Source organism: Lutjanus erythropterus, chromosome 11, assembly GCF_056507025.1.
Source record: "Lutjanus erythropterus isolate fLutEry1 chromosome 11, fLutEry1.hap2, whole genome shotgun sequence".
Classification (NCBI taxonomy): domain Eukaryota; kingdom Metazoa; phylum Chordata; class Actinopteri; order Lutjaniformes; family Lutjanidae; genus Lutjanus; species Lutjanus erythropterus.
The window spans coordinates 23186817-23214022 of NC_139327.1; the positions used below are offsets into that span (position 1 = coordinate 23186817).

The 27206-nt window shown below is 39.8% G+C and overlaps 1 protein-coding gene across 1 annotated transcript; it reads left to right on the plus strand.

The window, feature by feature from the left end:
- The first annotated feature begins 103 nt into the window (after positions 1-103).
- On the plus strand, positions 104-27206 carry unc119a2 (unc-119 lipid binding chaperone a2). Its single transcript, XM_084730319.1, has 5 exons — positions 104-754; positions 22480-22593; positions 24522-24621; positions 24761-24933; positions 26138-27206. Exons 1-5 carry the CDS (start codon positions 493-495, stop codon positions 26248-26250), a joined length of 762 nt encoding a protein of 253 aa, XP_084586445.1. The 5' UTR covers positions 104-492; the 3' UTR covers positions 26251-27206.

Below are 27206 nucleotides of genomic sequence, written 5' to 3' on the forward strand. Positions count from 1 at the left end.
TAATGAATCGGGCCTTTTGTCATCTTGATTGGAGCGCGCATTGGTCGGTTGTAACGCGGCGCTGCTGAGACGCCACCCCCCCCCCCTCCTCTTCCTCCTCCTCCTCCTCCTCCTTGACAGCAACGGCCATCTGCCGCCTCTTTTTCAGTTTCAAACCCAGCAGATTATTTCCCACAGACTTCCAGCTTCACTTGACACAACAGAATCGGCGTCCGAGAGAGCAGCTGCGCAGAGGAGCTGCAGAAAGGGCCGACCCTGCTCTGCCCTGTGTCCGCATAGAGAGCTGCAGGAGCCGTGCGCATGCAGCCCGTCTGAGGAACAGACTGCAGCCTCATAAAGACGAAGCGGATTTGAATTAAGCACCGGATAACAGACAGCAACTGTGCATCCTTCAAGTGAGGGAGGGAGGGAGGGGGAGAGGAGAGGAGGGAGGCAACTGTTTTGTATCTTGGAAGCCCAGGGTTAGGAGAGGGGGAGGAGGAGGAGCGGAGAATGAGCTATTCTTGTACCAGCAGAGGCAACAGCCAGGACCCATCAAGCGCTAAGAAGCCTGCCGCCGGTAATAATCCGGCCAGAGACACCGGAGGCACAGACAGCAGCAGGAGCGGCAGCCCGAAGCAAACGGCGGCGATGAAAGTGAAGAAAGGCTGCAACTCGACCGACGTGGGAGTCCCGGTGACCACGGAGGAGGACCTGCTGGCCAGCGCCGTGATCACTCCGGAGGATGTGCTGGGCTTACAGAAGATCACAGAGAGTAAGTTCACACCGCTGCTGTGTAGGGTGCTGGTTGACAGAGGAGGACAAAGGTGCTGGGAATGTTACAGCTCCTCTATGAGTCATGCATCACGTCATTACCCCCTGATTTATGTAATGTATAGAGGCCCTGCTCAAACACATGATAATAATGCATCACGGGACCCCCACCTGTCTGCAGCTGTGCATTAAACATTTATCTGGCCGGGACCTGTGGAGGTGAGGTGTCAGGCAGCCCACCACTGGTTAAGTTTAGCTCGCGGTCATGGAGGTGGCTGAGTGATGTTTGATGAGTGTGCTGCATCTTAAAAACACCATGTGTGCAGTTTGAAGTGCAGCCAGGCTGGAGACCTGATGGAGCAGTGAGATGCGTAAGACAGTTTAATTGCTGAACATGCACGACTTGCACTTTTCTTGCACTTCACTTCAGAGTGATTTTATGTGACTGGAAAGGTGCAGAGTGAGGTGCTGGGGTGACCGAGGGGTCAGCCTTCAAAACAGTCTGTAGGTGCTTCCTGTGCATGAGTTCACCTTTAGTTCAGTGCAGAGGTTTTCCCCTTTCCTTTCTCTCCTCTCCCGAGAATTAAAACGCTCTGGTCATGTTCATGTGTGCAGCAGTCAGTGAACTGTTTGTAATCCAAACTCTCTGCTCAGGCCCAGGTTCAGGAATCGAACCAGTGCAAGGATACATTAGACACATTGTTTTGACTTTTCCAACTGGTCTGATGTGCCTTCACAAAGGCAAAACTCAGGCCTGAAATTCTAAACACAAGTAGAGCTGCAATGATTAATCGATTATTACATTCATCACCAATTAGTTTCATAATCAGTTGGAGTAATTTCTTTTAAGAAAAAAGGACAAACTTCATGTTTGCAGCTTCTTAAATGTGAAAATTTTCTGGTTTCTTAACTGAATATCTTCGGATTGTGGACAAAATGAGACATTTGAGGACATAATTTTTTCCCATTTTCTGACATTTTATGGTTGTAACAACTAATTGATTAATTGACAGTTGAACGGATATTTCATCACAACACCCACCGTAGCCCGTTCACACTCCTGCCATCAGGCAGGAGATGTAGAAGTATCCGCTGCCGAACCACCAGACTGAAGAGCAGCTTCTTCCCTCAGGCTGTGAGACTCCTAATTCATCCTCAGCACTCCTCCATATAAATTAGTTTGTACTATATTTTTATTTATCTCTTCAGACAAGTCCAACCTGTCAAAGATGGAACTACATTGAAATCTTATTTTACCACCTTGCTGTAAATGATAAATTTGTGTGTTGTTGTATTTGTTGAGGTCTGTGTCTCATGTTTTCTAACATCTGGAGAACAAGATTTATAGGCCAGAGAATCTTTGCAAGACTGCAGTGCTTCACTATAATGCTGTTTTGTCACACATTTGTCCCTGCAGGGTTCTGTGATTTAGATATTGCGATTTCAGTAATATTGCAATGAATTGTGCAGCGCTTATTATTGGTCATACAGTGGGCAGATAAAAAACACAACAAGCGGATCTGTTTCTACCTGGGTATCGTACATCATGGAGCACCATCAGATTATACAATATATGTTATAATAGATAGTGACTGAGCAGATATCTATTGAAATGACAGTCTGCAAAATTCTTACTTAAACTGCATTATATTGTGTTGTTGGGTAGTTCAGTCTGTCACAGGACAACAACAACAAACAGTAACATCCACAACATGGAAGCACTCACAGTAGAGTACAAGTACTTCAGAATTGTACATTCACACTGTATTGTATTTTACTTAATGTCAGAGAAAAGATTTTCAGATCAGAGATCTAACGTTCAAACATTTGGTCTTTTTAAGTGCTGATTTCCATGTGTTCCTAAAACAGCATAGTTATTTCCAAACAGCTCAAACCAACATGTATGTGTCTCACAAAGTGATGTTTAGTCACAGTATGTACACTCTTTTAGCACAAGCAGAGCTGCTTATTCACACTTTTTTTTTTTTGCGAAGGGCCTTTTCAGTCACTTGTGACATTTTGATTACCATACTTACTTGCTGTTGAAAAAGCTTGAAATAGCTCAGTTTGCTGATTCATACTGCCACAGTTAAAAAGCTGCTGATTACATAGCACATTACATGATGTAGCTGCTTTTTTAATTACTGTATGTAACATGTCTAAGCCTCAAGAAAGATGGCAGCTAGGAAGCTCTTATGTGCTAAATAAGAACACCTACATCTATCATCAACTCAGGTCTTAAACCAGTGGTTAGCTAACAGGTGGCCCTGCAGGGCATTTGACTATTTAAAGGCCGGCATAATACCTTACACAACACCGTTACATTGGCCATTACGATACACACTAGGTGTGATAACATGCAAACACTGTCAGATTTTCTCCCAGCTATTTTAAGTGTTTGGGCATTTGGCACAAATTCACATTTTTCATTTCTGCATGTATTGATGTTGGTGCTGCTTTCATGAGCAGCCTTATTGAACATACCACATGTAACTGAGGTGTCATAAACAATACAATGAGATATTTTATTTCTTATCCTTTTCCTCTTTTCCTTATTTTTTATTAGTTTGCAGTTCAAGATAAAACAGGAAGTGTATGCTGTGATGAGGAGCGAGACCTTGCCTGTCTAGTCCAACATAATCACAGCTTACTGAGAGGAGGAAGAGCTCTGGGAACATCCTTTGGCTCAGCTTGTCCTTCCTCTTTTACTGACTGTCATTGCAATGTCTGATAGTGTCTTTAAAGGGACAGTTCAGGGTTTTGTTGAGTGGGGCTGTATGAGGTGCTTATTAGGCCTGGGCAATAGTTTCCCTTTAATGATTTAAATGCAAAACATGAAAACAAATATGCTTTAGTTCATAGACACGCAAACAACCAGTCATTAAACAGACAAACCCCCACGTGTGCTTCCACCGTGGCTTACCTATTGATCTGTAAGCTACACCATGTTAGCTGTCAGAAACACTCCCCGCACTGGCTCAATTACCCAACTCTGTAGTGGCGAGGAGAGGACGCACCAGGAACAATGTGATGAAAGGGACTCACCGACAAGCTAACAGGTTAGCTGCACTGACTAGCTAACAAGCAGCAAAAAGTTCTTTTAAGAGTCATCTGTATAGGAAAGTAGCTGGAAGCAAAAAAGGCCAATGACGCCCGTCTTAGGACAAGAACGTTAATATGTTTTTCCTGCATCCCTCTACAACATGTCTTGTTAGTAGGGATGTCACCATACTAGAAAGTTAGTAGTTGATAATACTCATGAATTTCCACTATTCTTGATACTTAGTTTGATACCAAGGTAAAGGACAAAAATCATTGCAGAGGTTTTTTGCCACTTGAAAAAAAAAACTCCTCTGAGCTTCAAGGACAAAAGACCGAAGGGGAGATTTACTGAGCCTGCCACAAATCACTGTCAGGAGAGCAGGCTGGATGTCTGAAAAGTAATGCAAAAGTGATTTCTGCTTTTTCCATTCTTATTTTAACTGCTAATTTTAAAACAGTATGCGCAGTGTAGTCCACAACTCGAGACTGAATCTGTTTTGTTGTACTATGAGCACAGATCAGCTGCTGTGTGCACCGCTGCAGCCAGCGTGCATTTGTTTGACTGAGAGGAAGACAGACAGAGGTGAAGGAAGGTAGAAAGAGGACTAGTCTTTCTGGGAGTCATTAATACTTATTCCGACCACCGCTTTGTCACTCAACCCGCCTTTTGTAACCCGTGGTATTTTCTACAAAATCAATCTGGACCTGCCCACCCTGTGGGTTAACTGGTTTGATCCACGCATCACTACTTTCTTTTGGACAAATTGAAGCGGAACTGTTGCTGCAGCTGTTCATGCGACTATCGTACATATTTAGTTGTTGTTGTTGTTCAGTGCTGGTAGGCACTCTTCTCCTTCATTAACGTTTTTAGGTGGCTAAAGTATATTTTGCTGCTGATCCAGCCCCCACTAGTTTATCAGTTAGCTTCCGTGCTGCCTTTAACCTTTTAAACAGTCAGTTTTTAGGGCCATGATAATAACTCCAGCTATATTTTGTACATGTATGAGTGTCTATCTTTGTGTTTTGTCTGTGAGTTTCTTGGCGGTGACCTCCTCAGTGAGGATTGTTGTCCAGCTGCACAGCGACATGTTCGGGACCTTCGTAAGGACTGTCTCCCACGCTGGACCCTATTATGGTCTTGGAAAGTCTCACTTTCCTACGTCGCAGCGTCATCGCTGGAGGCAAGAGGAGGCATGTGTGAATCACCACAGCAACATGAATACACGCTTGAATCACTACGGCAACGTGAAGCATCTCCCTGTGGTTACAGGCAGCGGAGCGTGCATCTCTGTTCTCCCACACACTTCCTCCTCGACTTTCTTTGCTCTCTGCTCCTCTGTTTGTAGCTTGATGTGTTACACAGACATGTGTACACACACACACACACACCTGCTTGACACCGTTTCTGGCGGTCAGACAAAGCAACTGGATCTCTCTCTCTCTCCTGAGAAGACACTGAAGCCCTGCTGTTGTTTTGTGACTCGTCATCTCTGTTTTTCCTGCTGCTGCTACCACACACTCTCAAGTGGCTGAAATTGATCCCCTCTCTAAGCGGCATGATATTCAGCACAACTCAGCCTGACTTGACAACAATCCTGAGTCAAAAAGTTTTTTTGTTTTTTTTTAACTCTGTGGTTGTACCAATGCTTGGAAAGGTTACTTTGAAAATGTTTTCTGATAGTTACTAATTACCTGTTAAAAATGTAGTCAGTAACTTAAAACAAGTATAAAAATATTAAAGTAATGCAACTTGATTACTTTCCATTACTTTTGGATTACCTCAATACCAAATATGGTGAAACTGCTTCGTTTAATATGATGCTGTTCATTCCTTCATTCTGTGTGAATATATACATATATATATATAAAAGAGACATTCGCTGGTTACACTGAGACCAGACTGATGCTGTGAAACAAGAGAAGTGTTGTAAAGTGGGCGCACTGTGCATGACAGTGTATTATTCTTTACTTTTAAATGTATTTTAAAATTGTAATCGTAATTGTAATTGTTAATAATCAACATTTTTACCTAATAGAACTGTAATCTGATTACTTTGTGTGTGTGTGTGTGTGTGTGAGTGAGAGAGAGAGTATTTGATTATATAATCTGTCACATGTAATCGGTTACTCTCCAAGCACAGATGTCTCACAGGGGAGGAAACTTCTCAGAGAAGTGACTTTCAAATACTTTAAATTTGATATGAATCGCTTTGTGCTCCGACTGTCTGGTAATCAAAGCGAGCTGAACAGATTGATAAAGCTTTGCAGAAACACAGAGCAGGCTTTCTGCTCAGCTGACTGATCTGATCCAAACTTATGTTCTTAACTGAATCTTAATCTGTCAGTGTGGAAACCACCAGAACCCTCACAGCTGCAGGAAACACTAACAGCGACTAACAGTTTGTTTCCATGTGAACATTTTTTTTTTTTTTCAGAATAGTCAGTTGTTTTGTGTAAAACTGAAATGATTAGTCGATCGTGCTTGGCAATATATCAATATTATATCATATCGTGAAATGAGACTTTTCTTGGTGATGTAATTCTCAGACCGCCATACACCAAATCTGCAAACACTGTTCCTTTAATTTATTTAAAAAATAAAAAGTAGATGATCAGTAATGATTTTTTTTTGTCATTTGCAGCCATATTTATTGTCAGAAACTGTTAAAACGTCCATTTCAATTTTCCACAGCTCATGGTGGTTTTCAATTTTTGAAGATGGAACCAGCAAATATTTGTCATTTTTGTTTGATAACTCAAGTCGTTAAAGGGATAGTTCACCCAAAAATGAAAATTCAGTCATTATCTACTCACCCACATGCTGACTGAAGGGCGGGTTTAGTTTTTTAGTCCACAAAGCGCTGCTGGAGTTTAACAGGAAAACAGCACTGCAAAATCTCCCAAACAGTGTAAGTGAAAACCACCATGAGCTCTGGTAAATTTTCTGGTAAATTGTCATTTTTACAGTTTCTGGCAGTGTATGGCTGCAAATGACATAAAAAAAATCATTACTGATCACCTGCTGATTATTTTTTTTAATACAAAATACTGAAAAATGTTCAGTCCAAAGATATTCAGTTTACAGTGATACAAAACAGAGAAAAACAGAAAATCATCATATTAGAGAAGCTGCAGCTACATAATGTTTGGCTTTTTTCTTGACTCAAATGATCAACTATCAAAATACTTATTTAATTTTCTGTTGATAGACTAATTGATCGATCAGCTAATTATTTTGGCTCAATTTGAGAGAGAGTTGTAAACATACAATAACAATGTATCATACAAGGTTTATTATGTATAAGGATCGTTTTAAAGGAACTGTGATTAAGATCTTTACAGAGCGAGATAAGTAAACTTGTCGGTGCTCTCTAGTGGACAAACTATGTAAGTCATTGTTTCTAAATGACCTCATCTGAATTTCTGCGATGAAATTCCTCAGTACACATCGTCTGACATGTAGCCTGTATCTGATGTATCTGTGATAAGATAAATTTGTCCGGCGACACGACCCCGGTGTCCTCTTTTTGTATTGTGTCGTATCTGAGATTTTCTGTTCAGATGTTTATGAAGGGGGATTAACTCTGACAGCAGAATCTTCATTGCTGCTCGGGTTCTTTGAGAGCAGAGCCTTTTCTACCAAATCCTTTACAACCATTTGCTATAAATAGTAAATTCCTCGATGCGAGTGTCGCTGACTGAAGGGCTGTTATGAGAGAAAAGAAAAGCCTCTGATTTAGAGCTGCAGCAATTAGTCAATTAACAGATTACTGGATCAAAATAAAAAATAATCTGCAACTATTTTGATGATGGAGAGCCAGTCTCTGGTTCTAGCTTCTCAAATGTAAAGAACTGCTGCCGGTCAGACAAAACAAGGCACTTAATTTGACCAAATGATTAATTTGGTAATTAATTAGCAGATGGATTTATTACAAAAATAATCATTAGTTGCAGCCCTGCTCAGATTCAATTATGTGATGAACTGTCCTGATTAGGGAAGTGCGCAATTAGTCGACTACACAATTACCTTCTTATTCATGTGGTATGCCAGTTAACTGTTGCCTCAAAGGTGTTGTGCAGCCACCTACCACTAGTCGGGGCCGTGGCCCCATCAGACAGCAGCCCCTCTCGCCCCTAAGCCCCCATGTCCCACGCAACCCCGGATGTTTTGATCAGCAAAGTCGGACAGATAACAGCTCATAAAACCAGCGCGGTTTGGCAGTGTCTTAATATAGAAAATGGAAATATGGTTGAATGTAGGCTGTGCCAGAATAAAACTGTATATAACCACTCAACTGGAGCAACATGTGACCACATTCAGCACAGATGCGGTCATTAACCTGCAAGCAGAGCAGGCTGCTGCTGCTAGCACTGCTAACGTGAGCCACACTGTGTAGCGATCCGGCGGCTAACGTCAGCTCTGAGTAGACGATGTCATTTGCCTGCAGACTCTGTCATCTTTTTCGGTTTGAAAAGGGTTATCATTTAGTGAGTTGTCATGTTTTGTAGGTTAATGTGCAATGTTTGTAATGAAGGACGCAAAGTGGCACACATTTCAGCTGCATTTTCAGACAGTGTTTAACACCATCGATTTATTGTGCTCAATTTTAACTGCTTTCTGAGTGTCTTCTTACTGTCAATCACAGACCTCACTGTCACATTTAAGTATTGTGGGTAGTGAAGTACTTCTCCATGATATCGCGAGTAAAACTTGTTTTTCATAAAACAAGGTTGATTTACAGACTTGTGTCATCTACAGGAGCTTAAACCATCACGGTCAGTCTACCTCAGATGGTTACGACATAATGACCAATAATCTAAATCCTCCATGCATGCAATGCAATGGGGTTTTCACTTCTGAAGCTCACTTCACTTCTGTTGGGCTCTATACATTGTAAACCAGGATGTATAGATTCATTGCTGTGGTTTTTAGCAGTCTTATCTAGTCTAAGTGTTAGGCTGGCTCAGGGATTCTCCGGGTTGGACCCAAATGCAGACCACGCAGAGAGGGGAGCACTTTGTAAAGATATTTAATCAACAAAGACCAACAAAAGCTTACAAAATTATGCAGGATAGTCTTCAGTCCAGGCAGGGGAGAAAAAAACAAAAATACATGCAGGGAGAACCAAAAAAAATCACAAATAAACAAACCAAAGAACACACAAGTCAGTACGAACCAACAACTGAGGAGAAAAAGACACAGGATTAAATACACTAGGGAGGGGGAGGAAAACAAGACACAGGTGAGGGCAGTCAAAGACAGGTGAAAATAATTAGTGATCACAAAGGGCGGGAAAACAGACAAAGACAGGAAGTTAAACCAAAACACATGAGAGAGGACCAGAAACTACCAAAATAAAACAGGAAATAACCAACAAAATCCAACACCATGACACTAAGATGTTCAAGTATGCAGTTTTAAGAAGCATCTCCCAGACAATCAGACACAAACACATGTTGTAGCTACTGGGGCTGAACAATTTCGAAAAAATACCTATTGCGATTATTTTAACTGATATTGCAATTGCAGTATGATTTGTGATATGAGAGAGAATGACTGTCGTTATTCTCATAATTTAATTTCATTGAAAATATTAAAATTATTATGGTGGTATTTTTGCCAGCATCTGTACAAAGCAAAGATGTTCAATAAATTGTTCTGCCCTGGTAGAGCAACTGCAATATTAATAGGTGTTTTAACATCACGCTGGTCTGTTGGAAATTTAGCTCATGACCACAGCTTTTGTCAGTGTTGAGCTACGTTCAGTCTGATGCAGTTTCACAGCTTTAAATTACATTTCCTCAGCACCTCTAAAAGAACTGATAGTGGTCGGGCTTAAATTTGAGTCACTGAAGCGTTCATGAATACAACTGTGTGAACGGGCTTGTGACCTGTGAGGTCTTTGGTGGTAAAGCTAAATAAATGAGTGATGACTTGTTAAACTAAACTGTTGTACAGCCTGCAGTTCAGTTAACCCACTTCAGCCTGCAGTACTGTCAGCCTGTACTCTGGGTATCATTTTAAAAAAAAAATTACGATATCAAAACCAATAACAGTACAGTAACAGCTTTCAGCAGTCTGTGTGCATTAAGATAACAGGATAAAACAGATATTACAAAAATGCACAGGGAGAACATTTCAATGAAGGATTATAAATAAGGGGAATCATAAATATATTTCTATATTAGTCGACGCACTTATTAAAAAATCCTTGTGACAACATGCTCTGGTGTTTCACTGAGAGAAGGTGAAACGAGTGGCCGGTAAAACAAGTTTTGGTTCTTGTTTTGTTTAGCTGTGTCATTGAACTCTGAGGCAGGCAAAACAAAATCATCAACTAAAAATCGCCACAAACAACAAAACTAACTGTGATGGACCAACCAACAGCCGGCTAAAACATTGGTATTGACACTGGCTCTTGGTCAAATTGTTTTGTAAAGGTTTGGTATCTGTGTCGGCCCAGAAGAGCTTCTTATTCTTGCTCTCATTTGGCATGTTTCATGTTGAAACTGGATATTAGGCAGCCACAGTGTAAGGCATGTCATTACAGAACTGTCAGCACTAGCCCAGTTTCATCCCCATCTTCCTTCCCCTCGCTGCTTTAACCCTGCCCCCCTCCCTCCAGTGATTAGTTGGATTTGTCTTCATACATGAAACTAAACCGGATTAGTCCATGTGAGCTGAGTTGGGCCTAAGTGCCTTCTTCCTCCCACCTAACTGGCAGATAGATCCCCCTTTACCGAGACGGACCGGAGCGGGGGCCTTCCTGTCATATTTTCATCATGTCTTTTACTGTAATATTCTCTAAATGTCTGCAGAAAGTGGCTGTGGTTTTACATATTCTGTAGAGCTTGGCTTTTACTGGATTTTTTTAAAGGCTGAAACTGATATCAGTATTTCAGAAAACATTAAATCTCAGTAATGTATCAGATGATACTAATTTTTTACACAAGACACCAATTATAACAGTATTGTTGGCAAGATTCTGTTGATTGTAAAATAATATAAACAAATTAAAAACTTGAATAAAATCAAATAGAACAAAAACACATTCAACTTGAATATAAAGATATTAAAACAGAGTTAAATATAGATAAAAAATGTTGCCCATGAAACATTAATATTCTACATTTATGTCCCTCCAAAATGAGTGAAAGTCAATAGCAGCCAAAAAAATATCGGCTTAGTGATATAATGGTGGCTCTAATTTTCTGTTTTCCAGAATAATGTAAAAAGTTTAAACTAGATATAGTGTTTATGTGTTAAACAGTATCCTACAGAATGTCTAGTTAAAAAATACTATATACTGTATGTATACAGTGTAATTATATATTCTGTGCTATTTGTTGAATATTTGTTTCTGTTTTTCCCCTCTGGCATTTCACAGCAGATTGTTTACAGTAATACTATATTGTGTCATGGTGTATATCATACACTAGCTGTCTGCTTTCTTGTCTTGAGTCTTTCATAATGTGCGTTTGCAGCGGCGTCCTGATTGTCACATTGGGCTGAGAATTACACGTTAGTGTGTGTGAGAGAGTTTGAAGACCCTCATCGAAATGCAGTGAGTGGAAATCAGCTGTATTTTTGTCCACATGCGATACTCTTGAACCTGACCGCTGCTGTGAGGTGAGCATGAGGACAGGAGACCAAACGTGTGGTTTCCATGCCGACAAGACAGCGGGCTCCATGCCGGAGAAGTGGCAGAGGTCCAGCAGCGGTATAGAGGATGGCTGTATTATATAGATGCAGTAGAAAAGCGCTCACTGAGCTGGAGGGAAGCTTATAGCTCATGTGAGATGAATGGAAATACAGATACCCTGATACAGACACACCAGCTGACACAAACCTGACAGAGGTGGGTGTTGATCACTCAGCTGAAACGCAAACACACAAACATTTTGGTAATTTTTTCTTAAATCTCTTACTTTTTCTGCTGACATATCCGACTCTCTTTCCTGTCCAAACCTGATGAATGCCACGCGTTCATGACATTTGATCTTGCGCATTAGTCGATGCCCCTAAAATTTCTATATAAGGCTTCCTGTTCTGCTCCATTTGTGGACAAGTTTCTTCCATAACAAGACTCCCAGTGTCCCCCACCATGCCAGCAGCTCTGTGAGGCCGTACTTAGACACAATGGTGCTTTGAGTTAAATGCTAACAGCAGCATGCTAACATGATCGCAGTGACAATGCTAAACTGCCGATACTTAGTGGGTATAATGTTTATTATTTTTTATATTGTTTTTTTATGTTAGCATGCTATCATTTACTAATTCCATTTAAGAATTAGGGTTGTCATGATTCTCCAAATTCATGATTCAATATGACTTTGACAGTTTGCAACTGGAAACATATGTCAAGTTTCACCAGCATTAAAATGACCCACACATATGTGTAGACCGGAGTCGAAACAAGATTTCAAACTGAAGCAGTTGTTGATCAGTTGTGGCCCCCGGCAGCTGGTAAAGAAGTGAGAAGTCAGCTGTCGATGGTTGTATAAAACCACGGTCAAAAAATAGAATTACTGCCTCACAGTTGTTTGTTTCCACCAACCAGTCAAGTTACATTTTACACGTTTGTCCAGACTCACATAATGTATGTAGTGATAACTGAAGAAATTTAATATGAAGCTTACCACTATACTGACCTGTAACTTAGTTAATTAGTACTTAATTAAAGGCATTAAGTGTATTTTTTGGCAAAGTGGAAGTTCTTACTATACATGTGTGATTCCAGTGAATAGTAATCTGGAGACATTGTTTTCAAAAGAATGGGATAACCTGACATAACCTGACCTGATAACAGAGGTCCTTCAGCATACAGTCATGAGTGTGCACAAAAAATAAGGCTGATCAGTCCAGTATGTGAGATGAACTGTGGACAAGCTGTAGGTCTGCTGATCACGCAGACACATGCAAGCAATCACATGCGTCCCTTCATATTTAGAAGCATTAGTAGTGGAAAATATATTTATTATCAACACTCAGAGCAGCACTGTGACATAAAGAAAGAAAGAAAATGTTCTGTTAAAGCGAAGCAATGAAGAGCATAAAATGAAGGCAATTAAAGTAAAGCGAGAGTCAGTGGAAATAATAATCACTTTGCTGATTCGAATCATTTGTTCAATTCAGTTTAAAGATTCATATTCACTGACTATGTAGTTAATTTATTTTTTCCCTAAGCTGAGAGATCTAATCTCCAGTTAAATTAACTCTAGTGTGTACATCAGTAAGTGTCAGTGAATGCATCACAGTTCATGCTGCCATGACTTTACAGCTGATTCATCTCAAGTCGGTACAAAACCAGCCCTCTACAAGCAACAGTTATAAGGTTAATTGTTCATTAGCTGCCTATTTATAACAGAGTTATCATTTCATGATCGTTCATGTGTCCCTGGATGTTTATCAATGAGCATTTAACAAGGCAGTAAGTCATACAAGTGTCATTCTCCTTGAGCGGAAATACAGACAAATCTGTACATGACATGACTGTTGTCACATGACCAATCATGCCGCATGAAACAGGCCATGCAAAGGTGACAGAGGGACATTTAGGGTAACTCTTTAAGTACAAAGCCACACTGTTATAACACCTGCAGAATGTGTCTTGGCATTGTGTTGCTGAAGTAAGCAGGGACGTCTCTGAAAAAGACGTCGTCTGAATGGCAGCACAAACTTTTTTTTGGAGTTGGTGTTATATTAATCGCTAGTTTTAATTCAGTTTTAAAAAATGTAACATTTTAAGGCCCATTGGTTTCAATTTCAACAGAGAACTATAGCATATAGTCTATAGCATATACTGTATATATGTAGAAGTAAATCAAATTTCTCTCTGATTTGTGTCGCTGTGCAGCCTAACTTTGTGTCCTGCTGGAAGAAGGCAATTTTGACTGGGACACAGTAAACAATTTTTGTTTTAAATTTTATTTTGATGAACAGTTCAGAATATCCTTGATAAATAAGGAGAAAATGCAAATGAACAACTGATTTTTCACCACAGTCCCTCTAGCAGGTAAACCAAAGCATGACATGACATTTTCAACTAGTGTTCTGGATTTTAGTGAACCAAATTTGACCTCTGGTTTAATAAACAAATGTAGAAGCAAAAACAGTCATTTTAAACTTAATGAAAACTGCCTTCATCTTCACATTGTGCATCAAACAAACAGTATAAAATAAACTCCAGTCCTTCACTTTAAAATCAAAGCATCACTTACGCACAATATCAGTTCTAGTTAAATCTGAAAGCCAAAACTCAGAATGGGATTTCTGTATGATTGAAAATGTGTATCCTACTTGCAGGGAGGTGAAAACTTGTAACTGTGGAAACTTCCAGTGAGGATGAACACACCAGTCCACAGCACAAGTGGGACAGACTGAACTAGATCCCATTATCAGTGTCAGCTGTAATTTTCGCCTGCGTGCATGTTGTGTTTATAAGCCTCTAATATGGTTTCATGTGGCATTGATCTTAAACCGTCATGGAAGCTTCCTAAGACCTGTCCTGTCCCAGCGCTATCTGGGTGAACGGCTAAAACGAGCCCAGAACTGTTTATTTTGGCTGAATCTGGGTCATGTAGTGCAGTTTGTGTTGAACTGTCGACCTGACCTAGTCTGGTTGTAAACGGGTGATTTCTGTCACATCTGCAGCGAGAGGACAGGAAGGATGTCAGCTGAAAGATGACAGACAAAAAGCATAAAAAAAAAAACACTTTTCTGATGTGTGGTTTACAGCTTGTTTTTCTCTTTCCCTCTCTCTCTCTCTCTCTCTTTGCGTTCACTTTGTTCAGTCAGCTGTTAATGCGCCTTGCAGCAGTTTTTAGGGCTTCCCTAAATGGTCAAGTGTGGTCATATCATTGGCTTTCTCAAGTTGTAATCCTAAAGGTTTCAGTCCTGGTTGATTTGAACACACCTGTGGATAACGGTAACAGCAAATGCAGTTTAATACTGCAACTAATTTCCCTGTCGGCTAAACACACATTTTAATTTAAAATTGAGCGCAGGTTTTTAATTGATAATGTTGAACACTGTACAAAAAATGCTGTGTATTAAGAGGCATTTGCAGTAATTAACCACAGTCTGCAATCACCAAATTGTATTTTAAATGCGGCTGATATGTGTGCAACATTGGGCCATGCAATCCGAACACTGCACATTGACCTACAAAACATGACAACAACTCAGTAACACAGTGTCTGGGGGTAAACAACATTGTTGACGTTAGTCGCCAGCAGCAGCTGCTCTGCTTGTAGGTTAATGTCCGTGTCAACACAACAGTGTCTGTGCTGAATGTGGTCACATGTTGCTCCAGTTGAGTGATTATATATCAGTTTATTCTGGCACAGCCTACATTCGACCCTGTTTTCATTTTCTATATCAAAACACTGCCAGACCACACTGGTTTTATGAGCCATCTGTCCAACCTAGCTGATAACAACTAAGTTAGGTGTGCCATCAGGGCATGTGTGCCAGGCGAGAGGGGCTGCCATCTGACAATTTAACCGACTTGTATTTCTGGTGCCGACTAGTGTGGTAAGGGTTAATTGTAAAGGCAGTTAATCGCGCACATCCCTAGTATAAAGGTGTTACAGTATACCGGGGTATTAGAAAATCACAACAGCAAAATTTAAATACCAGCCAAAATACAGAAGGCTCTTCTTTCTATTAGACTGATTGGGAGATGTGGTATTGTAGTGTGCCACACACACCACCAGGGGTCAGTCTCTTTACTGGTGGACAAAGGAATAAAGCTGAGCTGAGAAATCTGCTGTATGTATGATGAAAAAGTTTTGTTTTTGGAGTGTTTTAGATTTTGTCCTGATGATAAAGGTAAACCAGCGAACACTTTAGACTGCTGATCACTCAGAGGAGTGTAACTTTGTGAGTGTGTAACTCGTGGGAATTGCGATGCAATGACAATCAGCTCCACTTATGCTAAGGGAGTACTACAGCTGCAACCATTGATTGAATTATTGATTATTAAATGATTTTTAAATTCATTGCCAACTATTTTGATAATCAATTCATTGGTCTAAGTAAATTTTGAAGAAAAAAAATTAAAATTCAACAATTCCAGCTTCTTTCATGTGAATGTTTTTGGGGATTTTTAAATACTCTGGTATACTGTAATACCTTGAAACTGTCCAAGCCTAATAAATGTCCATACTGAATATCTGAAATGCTTCCAATGCTCTATTTTCACAGTGGCCATACTTCACTACCAGCTGCACTTTCTCTCTCTCTCTTCTAACTGACAGCAAGTTGACACACTTACACTTCTGCGGCGCCCTCTCACTTACCCACAGTGCCTCTTTCATATCACTCGTCTCTTTGCTGTATCCGTCATGTTATGCCCTTGTTATATTTATCTTTTAATGAAAATAAAAAATTTTCTGCCCTCAGTTTTTCCCCATGGTATCGAAAATGGTATTGAATATCAATGTATTTCAAGTTGTTGCATCGAAATTAGTAATTCCAGTATTGTGACAACACTAACCGCGGTAAAATGTCAGGGAGGTATGATGGTATGAAAAAACAGATACCACCCAACCTTAACTGCAACAAAAACTTCATTACAAAATGAATATCTGCTAACAAATACCACAACGTTCTTTTACACTTTGCTCACAGGTGTATCTAATTAAAAACTGTGCCTGTTAAAGGTGTCACATTTATTCATTTTACCTAATTAAAATTCAGTAACTACAAATGATTGATAGTGTGCAGGATTTTTTATGGATCCATTCCAGTCCACATTTGTAAAATAATGAATAAATTGAACTCAACATCAGACAGTCAGAAATGCCTTATTTATTTTCACATTTTAAAGGACTAGTGTGTAGGTTTTAGTGGTATCTAGCAGTGCGCTTGCAGATTGCAAACACCTCGACTCACCAACATATCAGCAGAATACATGTTACGATACCACACATGACGTATGTGCACATATGGGATATAATGAAGAGTGAAGGATGTAAAATATGTGTCCATTGATGAGGACGTGAAGTCTGAGGTCAAGACAGGATTTCGTTAAAACCTGCTGATGCTGAAGTTTGAAGAAGTGGTTTGCAGATGAGCTTCCTGTGTTAGTTACGGTAACAGTCACAGCTCAGCTTTAACTGTTTGTTGTCATGTCAGTGTGTTGAATAATGACCAAACGCTCCGCTGCTCACATTGAATACACAAAGGTTAAACGTTTGGTTGAATCAGTCTTATACTCTGCAACTAACGATTATTTTCAAAGCCAATTAATCAGTCATTTATTTTCTCGATTAATCAATTAATAGTTGTTTGTTTAATGTCAGAAAATGGTGAGAAATGTAAATCACTGTTTCCCACAGCCTCAGATGACGTCTTGTTTTTACTCACAACCAAAAGATATTCGGTTTATTGTCAGAGAGGAGTAAAAAGACTTTAAAAAAAAACACATTTAAGAAGCTAAAATTAGAGAATTTTGACTATTTCTTTGAAAAAATACTCAAACAGATTAATTGATTATCAGAATAGTTGGCAATTAATTTAATAATCAATTAATAATCTATTAATTGTTGCAGTTCCACTACACTCACAAACTCAATGCCTCTGTCATGGACACACACAGAGAAACAGAAAGTCTGTTCTGTCTGGAGGTGTTTACTATCACAGCTCAGAAGGAGAGCTGACAAGGATGAACTGGAGTCTGGTTGTGGCTTTGAGTGTGTGTGTGTGTGTGTGTGTGTGTGTGTGTGTGTGTGTGTGTGTGTGTGTGTGTGTGTGTGTGTACGTGTGTGTGTACGTGTGTGTGACCTGAGGTAACAGACTGCATATAATTTACTACAAACACCTCAGGTTTTGTGAGCAAGTAAACAAGTGAGAGTACGCACACACAAGTGGACACAGAGACACCGAGACAGCTGCATACACACACACACACACACACACACACACACAAACACACACAGAATAAACTCTCATTCAAACTCATTGTCCTCATGGGACTTCATTAGGAGGCTCAAAGGTGGCTGTTAGCACGAGGTTAGCAAAAGGATGAGGACAACACCAGCTGTGGTGCAGTATATTATACACATGTGCAAACATACCCTCTGCACACACACACACACACACACACACAGAAGAACTATTATTAAAGTGTAACTTCACCCTCGGGTCTGAGCCTCCCTCTGCATAATTCTGATGCTAAACAGTGGGCGAGGGGCGGAGGTGGGTTGGCGGGTGGTTGTGCGAGGAAGGAGATGCTCAGTGAGATGGACCACCCAGCTGTGATTAGAGGGTGTGAACATGCTTGGTTTTTATGTAAATTTTATGTATGTTTGCACGTTTCCTCAACTGAAAATTAAAACATTAACAATCGATTATTCAATTAATTGTTGTTAATTAAAGAGATTCAAAACATACAATATACTTTTTCTCTTTTTAAAACAACTCTAGTGACAGAATAGCAATGTGAAACATTAATTCATGAAGCAAAAACAATTTAAAACCCAGAATAAGGACAGCTGCCCTTGTTCACCTGTCCTTATTCTATAAATGGCTCTGCCACACAAAATAATGTGAAATCTGGCGCTGTTACTGCCATTTCCAGACTGACGAGGCAGACCAAACCAAACTGTGGGAAAACCTGTGAGCTCTGGAGAAAAGGCACAAAAAATACACATATTTGGTTCAGAAACATGTTTAAATGGGCAGCATCTCTTTAATTTTCTCACTCCTTGTAGGTAGAATTTTTTTTTATTAATTAAGATTATGTGGCTGCTGAGGGTGTTTCTCTGTTTCTTTTGTGTGTGTGTGTGTGTGTGTGTGTGTGTGTAAGGCGGTGTGCATCTTCAGGCGTTGTCCAGCAGGGTGTGTTCAGCGCTGTATGCAGAGCTGATGTGTTTCGAAGAGCCGACCTCAGTGTTCAGACTGACAGAGGAGCAAAGGCATCACAGCGTCACAGTGAATCAGATCAGCTCTGACAGGATCACTCAGCTCGTACAGTAAACGGTGTTGACAACATGCTGTGACTTCGGGGTATGGCTCTTCTTCAGGCAGCTCCAGCATGAATACATAAACATGAAAGATAACATGCAGGGAGCTCCTCAAATAATCCTCCAGGGGGAATTAATGTAGAAATAAGCAGTAGAGCACTCAGGTTACTAATACTTTTCATCCTGAGTGGTCCTCCTGACCTACATGTAGTCTCATTCATGTTTAACTTTGAGGAACTACTAGAAAACACATTATTGAAATGTTTACAGTTAATGCCAGTATTCTCCTGATAATTTTTGCTGTTAGAGATTCTTAAAAAAACACCATATTTCTGTAGTTTTCAGCAGCACAGCTTTCCTCAAACGTGTCCTGATTTATGTCCAAACATTACAGTTTCCTGTCAGTCTGTGTGGAGATAAGCTCAAATTGTTTGTTGTCTAATTAATATGTTAGCATATTTACAAGCTGTGTCAGTGATATTTTCATTTCATCTTTAAAGGGATAGTTCAGACTATTTGAAGTGGGTTATATGAGATACTTACTTTGCCTACAGCAGATGTTTGGTCAACAAGCCTCCATTTTTTAGAAGCAGAGACAAACACCAGCATGGAATCCAAGCAAAGTACTGTTGTGGTTCGGGTCAGCAGCAAAACTTATTTAAGCCCCTTAAAAACAGCTGAAGGGTAGTGTTTTTCACATGCACTTTCGCCAGATTTTCCCTTTCTTCTCTTCACAACTTTTCTGCAAAGTCAATGTAGAGAGATCTAGACCTGGCAGACGCAGCGCTGCTCAGCCATGAGTCACAGCAAAGTCAGCGAGGTAGCCGTCACACACAGGTGCACAGTGTCCTGTGGGCTGCGAGGTGCCTCGTTTTCAGCCTGTCTCTATCCAGCAGTCGTTATTTATCACGTGCAGTGATTTGCTGCATTGGTTATTTCTGCGTGAGCTTGTAAACACTCACGTCAGAAGCATTGAGGTGCTGCAGAAACTTCTGTAACTGGAATTTGAGTTCCTCATGTGGGTTCTGATGATGAACTGATGATGCAGGATGACAGTCACTGAAAGTGTCCAATCATTGAGTTACCTGTCAGTCTGTAAAACTTCATGTTTACCCCCCTTGATTTGTTTGTAAAACATAAATGTGAACATGAACCGAACCTGAACTAAAATTCAACTATGTATATTTTTTTTTATATATATATTATGTATATTTATGAATCTTCATAATTTCATGCATGTGGCCCCTGATACCTTTCAGGCCTGAGTAGTTCATTTCAAATCATATCTTTTCTCTCAAGTGTGACCTTACTGCTGACCCAAATACTGACTAAAATAAATCTTCACAAAAATTGTGAAATTAATATTTGCTACCTTTATTTATCATTTTTAGAAATGTACAAAAAGTTTAATACTAACTTTTGTCAATTTAACATTGGCAAAATGTTCACATTTAAATAAAAAATACTAAAAACAAGACATGCATGAAATTCAGGGGTCTGGAGATATCATGTTGTTGTGTGTTTTAGTGGGAGGCTGCTGCTGTCGATGTGTCATAAAGAGCAGCTGGTGGGTTTATTGGCCAGTCAGAGCCACCATCATTAGCGATTAAATTATTCCCCTCTGTGCTGATAGATGCCCGTGTCGCCACCGTTTTACTGTTGTCTCTGAGAAGACAGATGTGTCTGTCCTACTGTCTGCAGACACAGCAGACACACTGTGTGTATGTGTGTGAGAATATGCAGAAATGAGAAACAGACGCTGAGCTAATAGATGGACACGTCAGAATCACAAACATCATGGCGCTCAGAGCTGCAGAGATCCACCTTCAAATCCCTGAAACAGTGTTACCTTAAATTAATTCTTATTTTTTTTTAATCGTATGAGCTGGTGTGAAGCAGGAAACCAGGGTGGTGGAGGTGATGATGGAGAGATGCTGCAGTTACACCTGCCGGCCACAGAGGTATCATTGGATCAGGCAGGAAGCAGGAAGTTTCTGCTCGGCTGGGGAATGCTAATGAGCAGTGACACTGCCTGGTGAGGGCAGGAAGGATTAGAGGAATAAAAATAACTCTTTCTTACTGGATGTGTTTGTGCGTCTGTGTGTGTGGCTGCATGAATTAAGTTTCGTGTCAAAAATCCACTTAAAACAGTCAAAGGGAATGTTACATTAGTTGTCCAAAAGTTGATAATGATTTGAAGCTGCAGTAAACAGGATCGAGTTTATATTATTATTTACTGAAGACGTTGTTGTTTGCTGCAGAGCTGTCTTACTTTGAGTTTTTGTATGTAAATTTCTGACTGCATCGTTTCATTCAAAAACACCATCCATCATCACATCAGTAGCCACGTTTAGATGTCGTTGTTAGTGATGTCCACTTAGTGTTGTTGTGCACGGAGAGGATTGAATGCAAAGCAGCTCTTGAGATTACAGCTTCCTGACTGCCGTGCAACTTGTGCTTGTTAAGAGAATTAATTTTCCTTGTTACAGCAGTTTACTTTTGCTTTTCTCAAAGTTAGGGTTGTTTATATCTACAGAGGGCGCAGTTTCTCTACCATGGAGGCCACCATATTCACTGCAATGATTAATCAATTACTTGTCAAATATTAAATTAATCACCAACTTTTCTGATAATTGATTATTTTGAATATCTTCAGGTTTCTTTACCCTACAATGAGAGTAAACATGAGAGTGAAGAGAGTAAAGACAGATTTATGAGTCAGCCAGCAGCAGCACAATATTGGCCTATCACAGCTGTATCGGTCTATATTGGTATCGCCATATATGTTGTCCTGTATATGCAAATATGATACTTTTTTGTCAGAACATAATACAGATAGTTTATTTATTTATTTTTGTTTTATATGCAGCATTTCGTATATTTTTTCTTATTTCAACTTAAATATATACATATATTTTTCTCTATTTCATTTACTTCTATAGTTATTGATAATTATTGAAGATACCAGTGATTATTTGCTGTTTCAGTGAAATTTCTTGCTTTCCTTACATTTCTTTCCCACAAGGGTTTGATAAGCACAGTTGAGGGATCATTGCAATATCAGTTGACATATTGAGGCTTTTCTTTTTTAAGTCCTAATATCATTACTGCCATTGGCTCTGAAAATCCAGTATCAGTTGGGCCGTACATGTGGACGAACCAAGACATTTGAGGACATCGTCTTAGATCTAATGGTTAGATGTAGTCCTTTTTCCTGGCCACTATAGGTCCTCCTTCATGCTTGGAAGGGGAGGGTGAGGCAAGCTGGATGTAATCTACAACCTTACCACTAGATGCCACTAAGTCCTACACACTAGTCTTGTGAAGTCTAGTAATACAATCAAGTAGCAAGTAGTTTTTTGAAAGCTTATACCTTTTTTCAGTCAACAAAATATTCCAAACTGCTGAGTGCATGAGTGTTAAAATAAATGCCTTTGCCTAAATTAAGTACTCTAAAGTTTCCTCAAGATGATCAGAAAATATCTCATGAAAGAAAAAGTGTAAAAATGTAAAAAATCTGTCCAATCTTTTGAGGCAACCTGTCACTTTTTAACACTCTTTAACACTGTTAAAGAGCACATTTCAGTCTCTGTGGTGTACTAAGGTTTGATACTCAGCACTCCCAGTTATACGATGTGTTATATGATGAACCAAGTGCTACTTTTTGTCTTATCTAATCTGTAACCCTCCGCCCTCTTTCGCTGTCTCTCACAGATTATCTGTGCAGCCCGGATGAGAACATTTACAACATCGACTTCACCAGGTTCAAGATCAGAGACATGGAGACCGGCACAGTGCTGTTTGAAATCACCAAACCTCCGTCCACAGGCGAGTCACTGAACTACGCTGTAGATTTATTTCATTAAACCTTCATTTACCCTGAAAACGTGCAGTAACGACTTTGTAAAGCTGCTTCGTACATGGCGGCTGCACAAATCCACTAAATAAACCCGTTAACCTGCAGGAACATCCATTTAAAATGCGTGCATTTTTTTCATGAAGTCATTTATTGTCAAGTATATTGTGCCCTTTAAAGAAATGTCTAAAAACTGCTAAATCACTCTAATAAGCAGCTAAGCAGCACTAAAGTTTTGTAGCACTTTACTTTAGCCTTCCCATTTAGCATTTACCACAATATAAACAATTAATAAATGGTTTATACTATAACGTAGTTATGAGGAGGTGTTATTGTGCTGTTATTGCAGTTTGGTCCACTGATCTTTGACTCTGTTACCTGCAGCTGAGACTCACAGTTCATGGAGGCAAATAATAGATTTTTTGAAGTGGGGCTGCATGAGGTACATATGGATAGTGTGTTACCAACTTTGGAGAAGCAGAGAGGAGAACTAGTACCGAAGCTAAGCAATGAATTTTAGCCACTTAATAAAAGGCATATCTAAAACAATCATTATCACTTTAAGTGTACGCTATATTTAGAATATTTTCACCACTTTACCTTGCTCACAGTCAGCCTTTTCTGACAGGAAGCCACTGTTATATAAGCCAAATATCGCTCTCTCCAAAACAACCACACTCAAAATCAGTAATTATTCCTCCCGGAACAGAGGAGTTGCTGGTCTACCACTGCTTTGATCCGTTTGTTTGTGTTGTTGTGTGACTTTGCTGAATCAAAACGAACCCTTTAAAACACCAAAGTCACACAACAACACAAAGAAACTGTTCCACTGCCTCGATCTGTGAGGTAAAATACATCAGAGAAGTGTAGTTGGTTTCCCATAAGAACAGGCTGACTGGCAACAACGTAAAGCAGTGAAAATATTCTAAATGTCTCAAAATGATACAGATTTTTTTGAGGTTTGTTAAAATATACTTTGCAACAAACCCTGTCCACAGCAGTACATTGCTGTGCTGGTACTACCACTTCTTCTCCAAACCGCCATCCACTGTAGATAATACATTGAATATGGATAAGTACCTCATACAACCACTCTTTAAAAAATCTCTTTAGTAGGGATAGTTTGAAACTGTCTGCCACAATTTGCATAAAAACCACACTTCTTACTCTCTTTTCTGAGTCATAACTCTGTCAAATCCACCCACAAATGAAAAGCACTTATTTTTAGATTGTGTGGTACTTTCCAAACATATCATCATTATCATCGTCATCACCATCTCATATTAGGGCTACATGATTCGGTAAAAAAGTCATATCGCAATTATTTAAAGTGAAATTACGATCGCAATATGTGATACATTGAGAAGGAATGATCATTTTTGCATTACAGTTTTCATTTTCACTGAAAAAAAAAAAATGTTTTCTTACATCTGCAGAACAAGATTTGTAGGCTGTCTCTGCAGCACCACAGTACTTCATTATAATTCTGTTTTGTCACACATTTTACATTTATCAAAAACTTGCAGGGTTCTTCAATTTGCATAATACCATATCTCATATCCCAACTTGATTAAACGTTCAGAAATCTGCTGGGAAATATAGAATGAAGATGCTCATTATTACTCCCAAGATTTGCCTGAGAATCATCACAGTTGTGACTTTTCTTCTTCTTTTCTGTGCATCCCTTAATAAACTGCGAACAAGAACTGCTAATAGCTAATTCAGCACACTTTTAATGACGCCACTTTACCAAAACGTTAACGAATACAGGCTACTGGATACTGTATTTGTTGTAAAAATCTTTTGTTTTGAGTCGACCACAGACGAGCTCAGGGAAAACTTCCTTGTCTAAAAATATGTTCATCTTCTTTTGTTCCCTCCAAACTGATCACCATGTCAGACAAAGCAGGGGAGAAGAGGGACATTGACCCGAACGCCGGCCGGTTTGTCCGTTACCAGTTCACCCCTGCTTTTCTCCGACTGCGGCAAGTCGGAGCCACGTAAGTGTGAACGTGTGTGAAGCTTTATCTGCCGGCAGCTGCGTCCTCTGTCTCTCTCTCCTTCTCTTTTCTCTTTTGCTGTCTGTGATTTCTCTGTCTCACTCACCTTTCTTCTTCCTGTCTGTCTTCGTCCCTCCAGTGTTGAGTTCACGGTCGGAGACATGCCGATAGAGAACTTCAGGATGATCGAGAGACATTATTTCAGAGAGAAGCTGCTGAAGAGTTTCGACTTTGAGTTCGGCTTCTGCATGCCCAGCAGCAAGAACACGTGTGAACACATCTACGAATTCCCACCTCTGTCTGAGGACAGCAGTGAGTAAACAACAAAAACACAGTGGAGGTCTCCTACAAAATACATTTGTATGCTCCTGCTTTTCTTCAACCTAAAAACTTGCTGGTTATTTACTCAGTTAATCAAATAATGGTGACTAACAGTTCAAAGCTCAGAAATATTCAGATGATGACAATGATATGAAACCAAGAGCACCTATAAATATTTGATATTTTTCATAACTGGTTTAGTAAGAACCCTCAGTTTTTAAAACATTCATCAATTAGTTTACTGTTAATTGAGTAAAATCGATTATTTGTTTCAGCGCTCATGTTTTTTCTTCTCAGCTTTCTCAAAGGATTTTAGAGACCTAATGAGGAGAAAGCATCCTGTATTTCACAAAAAACAAGCTCTGTGATTCTAAGGCATAGTGTTGCATAGAGCTAAATGCTAACATGCTACCAATGACAATGCTAAAATGCTGAAGTTTAGCAGGTATGATATATTTCATATTCACCATCTTTGTTTTGCATGTTAGGATGCTAACATTTGCCAGTTAGCACTAAATCCTAGGTCTGTACCTGACTCAGAATTTCTGTCTAATGAGGATTTATACGTTGAATATTCGACTATTCAGCGACTTTAAAGTCACATTCAAGCAATATAGTAAACAAGCCAAGTTAGCCCTCTGAGCTAACGCCTGCTAACTATGCTAACGACGAATCAGAAATGTACAACAGCATTTTTTGCCGACATTAGATATCAAACAAAAGAGTCAGAGACTTGTTATGAAAGTTGCTGTGAGCAGTAAATTCAGCTCTTCTCATCAGAAGGCAGAAGGAGTCTGGAGTCTTCGACTTTCAGGGTGTGGCCCTGCGAAATGCAGCTGAGGCTCACGGGAATGTCAGAAGTTGCTCGACTATTTTGTCATAAATCAAAGCCTCGACAATGTGAATGTTTGGCCTGACAATGACACCACATAAAAAGTCATTACAACTCAGTCTTAGGGAGAAATGAATCTGTGAACCAAATTTCACAGCAAAAAAAGTTTGATTTTAACATTTCACCCAAACCTACATCATGGTGGTACTGGAGGAAAAGTCAGGGGATCACCAGAATCATAAGGATTCATCATTTGGGGACCACAAATGTCCCCAGAAGCAGTTATATCGATGAGAAATAGCAGGATAACGCAGGTGTTGCCAAAGTTTCTTACAGCAGTGATGTTCTTGTGTCTGCTCGCAGTCAGAGAGATGATCCTGCACCCGTATGAGACGCAGTCCGACAGCTTCTACTTTGTGGACAATAAGCTGGTGATGCACAACAAGGCGGACTACTCGTACAACGGCGGGACGTAGAGACGGCAAACGGTGGATGTATGGACTGACCTTAGGGACGATCAGAGGACGCTGGTGGGGTTAACATCCTGTCAATCCAGATCCAGAAGTCTCTCTCCGTCTCTCTTTCTTTCTCTCTTTCTCTATCTCTTTCTCTCTCTGAGCGAACGCCACCCAGAAAAAAACGGCCACACAGATGTGTCAGCTGCGATCTCTGTGTGTGTGGCTGTGTGTGTCAGCACGTATAAGTTTGTCAAAGCCTAAAAAAGACACACGGAGGACACACAAACACACACACAGACACACAGCTCAGAGCCTAGTGTGGCGTCGCTGTAACAAAGTGTGTTTGTAACATGATAAACCAGCAAAAAAGCAACTTTTTAGGAAATATCAGATGGTTTTTGCTCTAGCCACGTCATAAAAGTGAAAAAAAGAATAAGATTCTTCATATGTTTAAATACTGATAGAAGTTATTTTTTTCATTCCTGTACATGTTAGGTTGTAGGAACAAATCTTGCATCTAAAAACGTGTGTTTTTAGGACTTAAATAACAGTTTTGAGGATATTATTTCTCAGATTCTGTGAGCGTGCGTGTGTGTTTTTCTGTACTTTGTATGATTGTCTGTGTCTGTGTGTCTGTAAGTGCGTCAGTTTGAAGCATGATTACTGGTCTGGTTAAAAAAAATATTAATTTAAATGTCAATAACGTGGTCTTCTGGTTTGCAGAGGTCAAATAGATTTCCAGAACCTGTTAGCAAAGTAGGCAGTAGTTAGCCATTTTGAACTGATCAGACCTATTTCCTGTTTCCTTATCCCTTTGTTTCTTATTTATTTCTTGAGTCGTGTGAACTGTATTAACCGTAGGGCGTACGTATGTGTTTATTGTCTTTGTTCAAAGCACAACATCTCTACAGAGCCAACACTTAGGAAACTTGTAAAGGTGAGCTGATATGACCATAAATGTACTTTGTCATCTG